This window comes from Acartia tonsa, chromosome 4 (genome assembly GCF_053477335.1).
Source record: "Acartia tonsa isolate MP-2025a chromosome 4, ASM5347733v1, whole genome shotgun sequence".
Lineage (NCBI taxonomy): Eukaryota > Metazoa > Arthropoda > Copepoda > Calanoida > Acartiidae > Acartia > Acartia tonsa.
The window spans coordinates 52,113,306-52,123,931 of NC_137263.1; the positions used below are offsets into that span (position 1 = coordinate 52,113,306).

The 10,626-nt window shown below is 36.2% G+C and overlaps 4 protein-coding genes across 4 annotated transcripts in view; all 4 read right to left on the reverse strand.

The window, feature by feature from the left end:
• Positions 1-10,626, reverse strand: part of LOC145317711 (CD109 antigen-like) — a 71,417-nt gene that overhangs the window by 23,805 nt on the left and 36,986 nt on the right. The gene's annotated exons all lie outside the window — the stretch shown is intronic.
• Positions 401-1,716, reverse strand: LOC145317717 (uncharacterized). Its single transcript, XM_080158938.1, has 2 exons — positions 1,455-1,716; positions 401-1,044 (listed from the first exon to the last, which is right to left on the reverse strand). Exons 1-2 carry the CDS (start codon positions 1,623-1,625, stop codon positions 418-420), a joined length of 798 nt encoding a protein of 265 aa, XP_080015064.1. The 5' UTR covers positions 1,626-1,716; the 3' UTR covers positions 401-417.
• Positions 2,779-4,948, reverse strand: LOC145317718 (uncharacterized). Its single transcript, XM_080158939.1, has 3 exons — positions 3,770-4,948; positions 3,319-3,542; positions 2,779-3,111 (listed from the first exon to the last, which is right to left on the reverse strand). Exons 1-3 carry the CDS (start codon positions 3,976-3,978, stop codon positions 2,969-2,971), a joined length of 576 nt encoding a protein of 191 aa, XP_080015065.1. The 5' UTR covers positions 3,979-4,948; the 3' UTR covers positions 2,779-2,968.
• On the reverse strand, positions 4,686-8,313 carry LOC145318036 (uncharacterized). Its single transcript, XM_080159348.1, has 6 exons — positions 8,204-8,313; positions 7,544-7,659; positions 7,105-7,279; positions 6,073-6,637; positions 5,698-5,853; positions 4,686-5,277 (listed from the first exon to the last, which is right to left on the reverse strand). The coding sequence occupies exons 1-6, from the start codon at positions 8,229-8,231 to the stop codon at positions 4,686-4,688; spliced, it is 1,632 nt and encodes a 543-aa protein (XP_080015474.1). The 5' UTR covers positions 8,232-8,313.

Consider the following 10,626-nt stretch of genomic DNA (forward strand, 5'->3'; position numbering starts at 1 on the left):
CGGAATAGATGCGATAAATAATTGAATTACCTACAAGCTTGTATGTGGTTCCTCACTAGAAAAAGGTCGCTTGCAGACACATAGGTTCCTGTTCTCCACAAATTTGGTGGGATAGCTTCATGTAGGTACGTCTCGTTAAGCACTAACTTACAATGATCCAAGAAACGTTCCACTGAAATAATAATGAAATTTTCAATTAACTCTGCATAGGTACATGTTTATTATTGTACCAGGGGTGTATATTCTGCACAAGATTTATTTTCACAAATAAAATATATATATAAAAAGATTATTGTACATGGTCACCTGCTAGCAAGAATAGGAATGCCCCTTTTATTCGGTTTATTTCCCTTGCCCCCACCTCCCTTCTCCCTGTTTTAAACGTTTTCTCATCATGTCAAATTTACAAAATAATATTTACTTACCAGTTTCGTCATCAATAACTTCCGGAGCAGTCCAAAAGGCAGCTGTGATGCGGGCGTCAAAGGTGAACTGCTCGAACACGACATACAAAAAGGTTATGATGTCTCGGCATACTTTCAGTAAGGTTTGCCAGCCTATATCCACTTTCCGTGAGTCTTCGAAATTTTCGATGAAAAAGATAATTTCTTCTCTTCTCATATAACCATCTTTTTCCAAGGGGTCATGGTTCTTTATTCTTTCTCTGTAAAAATCTGGTGAGAAAATCTGGTCCACGACAACATCCTGATTCTCACTAGGCCCTTTATTCGCCTCCTCCTCATCAAGCTCATCCACATTGGTCAGTCTTCTTAGATCAGTCACCAAGGTTTCCACAATTTGGCCGGTTTTCTTCATTTCTGTTTTCAGGGTTTTAGTATTTTCAGCCATATCTCTTGATACACTGTCTTGCAGGTCTTTGATTTCATTCTTCACTAACTCATGGTTTGTGGACGTTTTGTTTACCAAGTTTCTGATGGACGCATTAATGGGCTCTAGTTGATTTTTCATTTGTGAGGTCAAGAAAGTACGTAGCTGCTGAAATTGGTTCTGAATTTGGTTCATAACGGCCCCGGTGAACAAATCCTTAAAATGAAACTTATTAAACCACATATTTTCAAGTCTTGGTATTTTAAAAACTACGTGGTAGAAAAGAAGACTATCCACAAACAAGAGCAAGTGATCCTAAGCATCTTCCATCATTTTTGGACTTTGACAAACAAAAAAACTTGGTAAAATTTGACCAACTTTTTGGTAAAAATTGACAAGGTAAATTTTTAGGCTAAGTCCAGATTTTTGGACTTTGACCAAAAAATCAACTTGGTAAAATTTGACCAACTTGTTTGTAAAAATTTACAAGGTAAATTTTTATTGGTCAATGTTTACCAAAAATTTAGTCAAATCTTACAAGTTATTTTTTCCAGGCTAAGTCGATATATATCCTAAATAATTGTAATTTGTATCCTCTGGATGACAAAATGAAATAAAAATAATACCTCGCTTTCTTCCATCTCACCAGAAGGGCCAGATGATCCCTGGGGTCGTGATGACTGGGACTGGGATCGTGATGATGTTGCAGGAGGAACTACAACTCTCGCGGTCCGTTGACTCGCGGAGTGGTGCCGTGCCCGTGGAGATGGAGGTGGGGTAATATTTATTGGCCTCATTGGAGATGTTGTGGTTCTATTTGTGTTCTAAAAATAATATAGATAATTATTGTAAAGCATTACTTACCGAGGATTATAGTTTTAAACAACACCGGCATTATCCTAATTTTTTTCTTCTATTTTTTAAAACTTTACCCTCCCCCCCCCCCCCTCTCCCGACAAAATGACTGTGTTAGGTTAGGCTAGGTTAAGTTATATGGTTAGAGGGACCCAATTTGTTCAACGGTTAACGAGATTTGTTGGTACAAACCCACAAACAGACATCATGTTAGTAAGTTTAGTTTAACAACAAAACACCAACAAACCAAAAACCGATAACAATAAAACTTAAAACCCTACCTTTGCTGTTGTACCTTTGCCACCTCCAGTAGATTTGTTGCTTCCAGTTTTGGCACTTGGAGCTTTGGCACTGACACCTCTGGCACTTCCATTAGGTTTGCCACCTCCAGTAGGCTTGTTGTTCTAAAACAAGAAATAATTGTTGTATTTACAATGCATAAAAAGATATTAGATAGCAGTGGCTACGCCCCTAGAATTTTAATTACTAATATCAAATGTTAAACACACTGTGGAAAATTAATAAATAATTATACTTGGTCAATAATCTTTTGTGGTCTGTTAAGCATGAACCGATAAGGTTTTCCTTTCGATCCGGTAACATGCGAATTTATAAGTTTTTTGAGCGAAGGGTAGCAGCAATTTGTACAATAGTAAATTAGGCCTTAAATATAATTTTTACCTTTACAGAACTAGCACTCTTTCCAGTCCTCGTCATTTTGGGATCTAGCTTGATCAATTGCCAGTCGAAATTACGCTGTTGGATCCAGGTCGTTGGCATGGGCAATTTGCATAGTTTTAAATCTGAAATGTGTAGACAGAAATTAAAATTTTATGTAAAATTAAATTAAATTGCAAACATGTACTCTTTCAAATTACAGACTAGACTTATAACACTTTAACTTCATACCCATCGATGGCCAAAAAGGTAGGGTTTTGCTAAATTTAGTTGAAATGCCTTTTTTAAAATTAGCTATAAAAAATAATTTTAATGAAAAAAATATTTTAAAGTACATTTCACATAAATTCCAAATAAAGAGGGAAGGGCCTTCAGTTGAATTTTACAACATTTTACATACATATTATAACAAAAGGGGGGGGGGGGGGGGAAAGTGACACTTTTTGAAACCAAAACTAAAAGTCAAAGGAACTGAACTAAAGAAACAGTTACAGATCTGTCATTTTGCATGGCAGTTGTTTTATAAGGGTACAATATGGAACTTTTAGTTTTGGTTTCAAAAAGTGTCATTTCCCCCCCCCCCCTTCTCTGCTTTCAATGTACAAAATTAAATTCCGATAGGAATTACGATGGAGACATCTTGATGCAACAGGTGTACGGAGATATGTGCTACTCTGTACTTCAGTAGGTTGGAGGCTAGTTGTGTTGGAGGATGGCTATAGTCTTCGGGATCGTCAGTCTTGCCTACTCCTAATACCAGGGGTGTATATTTTCAGTGTTTAAAACCATAAAACTTAATTCATATTTCCTAGACCCCCCCTTTACCACACTCTCCTCCTGGCATGATAAGAGAATTACAAATAAATTGTGGTAGGTTAAAAAGGAATTAGATGAAATGTATAGTTCATGAAATATTTCTATACAACAATTAATCATGTGCAAAATATACACCCCTACCTATTATTCTGGAATCTTCAGGAAAGGTGTATGCCGGAAAAAATGTCCTCACTTTGTGGACCAACCATACTGTTTTATCACGACGGCAGTCTGGGACAAAGTAGAGGTCTTGGCAGTCTGTATAGAATTGATTACTTTCGAACTTTCGTTTGTTGGCATTCCTTTTTCCCCTGACAGCCAGCTTTTCATTTATGTACGGTTTCACTGTGTGAAATATCAACAATCTAAATATGTCATTTATGTCATTAATGGCTGTTAAACGGAAAGGTATGTTGCTGGTGAAATCGTTATAGCTTAAGTGTTTGATCAGCAATACACGGAAAGAAAGTTATGTTACATTTTTAAAAATTACATTAAAATTTGTAAAGAGTGGGGGGGGGGGGGAGAAGTGACACTTCTTGAAACCAAAACTAAAAGTCAAAGGAACTCAACTAAAAAAAAATAGTATTACCTGTTTGAAACCTCTTTAAGGCCAAAATTATATCCTCGGATGTAAGTTGATATCACATGATTGGCACTTTCGAAAGCATAACAACTGAACGCCATGGATGGTCCAAATCGGCGGACATGTTCCGGCATATGGTAAAGCATGTGAGTATTGTAACTCAAGCACGATTCGCCGTACATCTCCGCCAATTTTGAGTTCAGGACCATTATCATGGTCTTGAGCTCAGCCACACGTTCAGTTGTTATATGCTCTTCGAGACTGCGCAATATGTGGAATAAAAACTTGCATATCAGACGTTGTTCATCTTTAAGATTTGCCAACTGGAAAAAAAAAACATTGTAATAATTTAAGGGAAAACTAGCTCTTTCGCCCCTAGCCTCTAGGGGCTTCGCCCTATATACTTATTGGAAGTCCACCCTCCTCAATAGAAATATATATATAATATAGCACACGTGCGCAAATTTAAAAAGAATGTTATTGCTATACAATATAATGAAACTGAAATAAGCTTTAAATTCTAAAAAGATTATAATATGGTAAAAACCTACCTCTGCATAAAATATCATATGGTAAAAGCCCAGTACTTTGAATTCAGAACTTTTCAAATTGAGGGCTAGCTTCTTCTCTGTCAGGCGCATGATGGACGTACGGGGAACGCGATCAAAATCGCCAACAAGCTTCAATTGATCGTTGATTTCATCTATAATTGGAGTTACTGCAGTTCATGGTAAAATATGGGTGATAAGGAGAAAATTTTCAAAATTTAAGTTCTTTAAACTTTTCAAACTAACACTCTTTTAAGCGGCATAACAAGGCGTACAAATAATGTGTAATAGACATAAATCTAAAAATGCAGAATTTTATCGCAGTGCCGAGAAATGCGCGAAGAAAACACCTATTTTACGCGTCATTTCTTTAGTCAAATGCAGTACATCCCTGTAATTCTCTCCATTTGAACTAAGTCTTCTTCTTCCAATTCTGGATAACTATTACGTCCTTTCTTCAGGTACGTCATCACTTTCTTTACATAGCCCAGGTGCAACGCGTGCATCGGATCACTGGGGGTATCTTGTATTAAATCCAAGCTCGGGTCAAGCTCAGAAAAACTGGTTTTCATGTTCTGATTATTTTCCTCTAACTTGCGGAATTTCTCGTCAGACCTCGGCGTACCCATATTTTGACTGTCACTGGGGTAAAATACATTCATTGATTCGAACAATACCAAGTTCTTTTGACGGAGATAAGTCTGTGAAAAAGCCATCCCTGGAAGGTCACAGTGTGGGCATCCATTTTTTGATCCATGGCCAAGAATGCCGAATACATCGGCTCTCGCAACGGCATCGTGGATGATGGTTCTACATTGAAAGGTATGTCCAGGTAATCCTTCTTGAATTAGTTTGTTGATGAATCGGGTAACATTATCCAGAAAGTTGTAACTGTAGGGACGCCTCCTCGTCTTCTCAAATATGCTGACTGGCAATATAACACTGAAATCCTTGTTGAAGAATAACCTGAAATAATAAAGAAGAATTAATAATAATAGCATTTAATACCTTAGACTTAAAATTGTAGTCACTGATTTATAAAACGTAAAGGCTGGTAAAATTTTACCGTAAAAGTGGTAAAAACTAGGTTTACTTATGGTATTAATTAAGTCCTGGTATACAGTAAGACAGATTTTTATATATGTATGCAATAGAAAAAAGTATCAATTGTAAACTTAGTTTTCTTTCTTATTTGTTTATTGAATGGTTTCCTAAACTTTGGCTTTAAAAATCTGGGCTGTCAATTGATGTAAAACAAATATTTTGATATCCTTTGAAATATAGGCTGCCAATCCTAAAAAATATTTTTTCGAGGGTCATGCTGTATATGAAAAGAACTTTATCCCAACCCAACCCTTTCAAATCCACAATATATTAATTACTTACCTAATCCAGACAGTATAATAGGAGATATGAGATCCCTGAGCTGCTTTCACTCCGTCGCCCGAGATGTCAAAAGTTATATGATCATCAACGGCCTGTTGTCCATTCAACCGTTTAAAGTCTGTGATGGCGTCTTGGAGGATCTCATAGGTAGGGAATCTGGAAAAAGAAATATATTTTTAACTAATAATAGCTTATAATATTGTTCTCAAGTTGTCGCAGGAAGCAATATACCAAAGAATGATCAAACTGATAATTAGAACACTTGAAAGTTTGTTGTTAAAAAAGGAGAAAAATCGACATGTTTAAAATGGACGTACGGAAATTCTGGTAATGATTATAGAAATGCTACGCTTTCTAAATCGTATATAAACATACCTGCACTCAATCAGTGAACCAGGAGCATTTGTAGGATTATATTTGTTTTCTTTGATTTCAACTTTGTATTTGGGTTTGAATAATGTATTATATGACGGAAATTTGAAAATACACGAGCGTTTCAGAATTGCCAGGATGATTCTAACTTTGTTGTGAGAGATGGGGTTGTCTAGAACACAAACGCTTCTGAAATCATTAACAATTTCTTTCTCAAGTTCTGTAAGATGTTTGAAGGGATCCCCGTCATGATCGCCATCAGGTTCGCCATCAGGTTCGTCATCAGGGTCATCGTCATCATCTGGGTCAAAATCATCTTCAGGTATATCAAACAATTCGACGTGTTCCCAGTCCTCGGCATCTTGAATGCTGTCATTGTCTGCATCATTATTATCGTTGGTATTATTGTTGTTAATATTGTTGTTAATATTGTCTACAACAATATTAATGTAGTTTGTTTCTTCAGGATTGTTATTTAATCGCTCCAAAACTTGGTTTGCGTAGCATTGATAACATATACTTTCGGTTTCCTTTGTGAAGTTGGTATTGCAGCCTGTACAAACTTTACCTAAAAAAATACGATGTTAAACATGGTGTTTTATAGTTATAAACCTTCCCGGGACCTATGTGAAGGTACCCTGTAAAGGAGAACCCAATCGGTTCAGCGGTTAGCAAGATCCTTTTGAACAGACACACAGACATCCTGTTACTTTAGTATAAGGATAATGCCGTAAAGAAAAACTAGTCAAATTAGAAAGTTAAAAAATTAAAAATTCCAGAAAAAGTAGATAAATGTAGAGAGTGGGTGAAGGTGGGTTAGGTTAAGGGATCCCATGTAGAATATACACCCCTGGAACAAGGATATCTTGAGACAAACTTAACTAACGTTTGATCAAACCAATTGTTTGAAATTTAGATTGAAAGGAAAATAAAAAACAAAAATTGGGAGACAATGTTTGTGGGAATTTGGACAAACAAACAACAAACAGACAGACCGACATCGTTCTACTTTATATTACAGATATTGTAGGTTACCTTTTGACGATGCAGTTTCGTTCTCATATTCCACATCCATCAAATCCTCCTGCTGTTCTTCTTCTAGTAATGGCTGACTGTCTTCACTTTGTTGATGTTTCTTGCGCCAGTATTTACTTCTGGCTCTCGTTGCATTACAGAAGAGTTTTCTTATGGACCTCAGTTTATGCTGCAACTGGAAAAAGATTACATAATTAGTGAATTACTTATTTAAAATAATATAGGGGAGTTGTTATGGATCGTTATTTGGGCAAGCTACACGTGTCAATTGATTACAGTAAATATGACTATACTGGTGTAAGAGCAAGCATGTTTATAGTGCGCTGACTGCAAGTGAAAAATAGAAATTAAAGTCGAGCATAGATTATACTTTAAGTACAGTAATGAAAAGTAAGGTCTCATCTTAAATATGTAGAAATAATTAGTTGTAAAAAGTCACCTGTACATTTTTCGTCTTATCTCCACTTCTTATACGCTTCAGTAGAGCTTTAGAGAGTGTACCAATCAAATTGTCTCCCATTGCAATAACGTCTAACAGGGGTGTATAGGTAACTCCTGAAATAAGAAGTATATGTTATAATCAGGGATGTATATTCTGCATGGGATCCCCTGCTCAGGGGGGGGGGGGGGGGGGGTGGAAATAAAAAATAAGTGGTTGGAGGAAAAAAAAATGTAAAAATTAAGAAAACTGAAAACATTTTTTCCATTTCCCCCCCCCCCCCTCCTTGGTGAAAAAAAACTAAAGAAATGTGTGGTAGGAGTGATAAAATAAATGAAGTATAGAGTTCTTTAAATATTTTTCTATTTCCCCCCCTACTTTTTCAGAAAAATCTAGGGGGGAAAAAAAATAAAAAAATTTGTAGCAGGGGAAAAAAAATAAATCTTGTGCAGAATATACACCCCTGGTTATAATAATAAGGTTATTACTTGTTTACATATAACGAAAGAAGGAGAAAGTAAAAAAGGGGGGGGGGGGGAGTGACACTTTTTGAAACCAAAATTAAATGTCAAAGGAACTCACAAAATAAAGAGTTAGAGTTACAAACAAGAAAATACCCTTATTTATTCTTTGATTGTCTATAAAATTAATTAAACTTACCTATCAAAATTGTGATCCAATTATACATACGTCATCCAGCGTTGGTCTGACATTTTTTTACTTTGAAAAAAATAACTATATACAATATATACATAAAATTTTGTTTGTTCCAGTCCTGACCTGGATAATACCTATATAAATTTCCTGCCTTCCCTGAAAAGCCGACGAACGCATATATAATCGAGCCCCACTGGTCGTGACTTTTGCAGAATTCTGCAGTTGCATGGAGTTTTATTATAACAACAATGTTGAACCCAGAAAATTTGTTAATTTGCTATAAAATAAATAATAATAAATAATAAAAAACAACATAACAAAAATATCAAAAAACAAAAACAAAAAATAAAACATATCAATTAAGATCTCCTAGAGAGCTATAGCCAGAAGCTTAAAAAACTGTACACGTGCATACGTAATCGTCGGCTTTAGGGGTAAATAATGTTTATTAATGTTTATATGCAGGAAATTATATATCTGCACGACCAGTGGGGCTCGATCACTGTCACCATGGGTACTTAATTATAAAATATATGGGCGCTGCAATCAAAGAGAGGTTAACGTAAATGTTCTGAAAGAACAAATTGATGTTATCCTCTTAGGAAATACCCCCCCCCCCTAGAAAAACGGCCCCTGGCCTCTACCTAGCCGTATAACTTAACCTAGCCTAACCTAACCCAGCAATTTAGTTTGGGGGGGGGGGGGATGGGGAGTTAAATAATACAAACAAAATTTTCTAAGAGGATAACGCCACAAATTACAATTAAAATTCGCTTTCAGCATGGATATCCGGAGGCTGGATGAAATCGCCGGCGGCGAGCTCGGCTTCTCCTAGCTTCTCCTTTCTCTTCCCTGAAAGGAAAGAACATTGAATTAAAAATGAGAAAACTAAAGCGTTTTTTAATGAAGAAACTCAAAGAATTCTGAAACATTTTTTGGTTAAAAACAATTTTTTCCCCTGCTACAAAAGACAACTAGCCATGAACAAGAGCATGTGATTTGAAGCAACTTCCATCATTGATCCACTTATTTCTTTTTTCCCCCTCCCCTCCCCCCCCCCCCCCCGGAGCAGAATATACACCCCTGCAATAATTTCGTAGTTTTTACCTTGTTACTCTGGGTTTTATTTAGAAAAAAGGGCTGACGTTGGTGAGGAAAGGTGCACAGTCGGCTTCATGGTCAATGACACGTCTCTCGGTATCATCCAGGCGGGGTCTCTCGTTCTCGTAGAGATTCTCGGGCATAGGTTCAATCTTCTTTAAGTGTGTCTCTACCCAACCGTGATGGTATAAGAGTTTTACTATTTCAACAGCGTCATCAATGCCACATGATTCTTCTTGAACTCGAATATTTAGCTTGGAGAAGAGTCTCAACATCCTAACCATGAGGGCGTCCCATCTGTCATGCAGCTCGTGGTATTGGTATGGATCCATCCTAATTTGAGGAATGATTATTTTGTTTGTCTTGTTTATTTTTGGGAGGGGTGTGATTAATGTTTTTTAACTTTCCGGTATTTTATTTGTCCTTAAACAAGGGGGGGGGGGGAGAAGGCCTGGAGCTCCGGAACCTGGAGGCCTATCCAAAAAATATTAAAACTTGGGAAAATTCATCATATAAGAATGATTTTATCCCTAATAACCTATACTCTCAGTCCAAAGATAAAGCCTATACTCCCTGTTTATGCAAATGTGTCAAAACTTCCCCCCCCCCCCCCCCCCTATTTATTTAGAACAAATTTTGTAGCAGGAGAAAAAAAATAAATCTTATACAGCTAATATACACCCATACCTGTTATTATGATGTACGCGTACCCAGGTGATTAACTTGAATAGCCTGTTATTCAGAACTATCTGAAAAGGCAGAATATTTAAGAAATAAAAAATTACAAAATAAAAATAGCTCATATTCATTCGAATCCGGTGGATAGGAACAGGTGTTCTCATTCATACGCCAAAAAACTAGGTAACTAGCATATCGTATTATATGCATGGTTTTCTACGAATATAAAAATCTAAAAGCATAAGATTAAAAACAGTTATTTTTAGCCAGTGCCTCCGGCACCTCTGGGCCAAAAAAGTAGTTTCATTCTTATAATTGTACTCCTATATTTGCGACAATCCGTTTATACTACGGTGCAAGACATATATTTATTAATTTTACATTTAAAAAAGTCCTGTATATTACGTAAGCTAAAAAGAGTCCCAAAAATGGGAGAAAAAACGAATACGAAGAATATTTTAGAAAGAATTTTCAATAATTAATGATAAAATTTGAATTATAAAACAGAATGATACATATTAACGTCTTAATTCACTGTAATTTCACTAAAAATGATTACTAAAATACAAAAATGCACCGTAGTCATATAGTCCAGTTGAATTATTGCGCCGATGGAAAGTTACGGTTGCCAACATACAGATTGAATA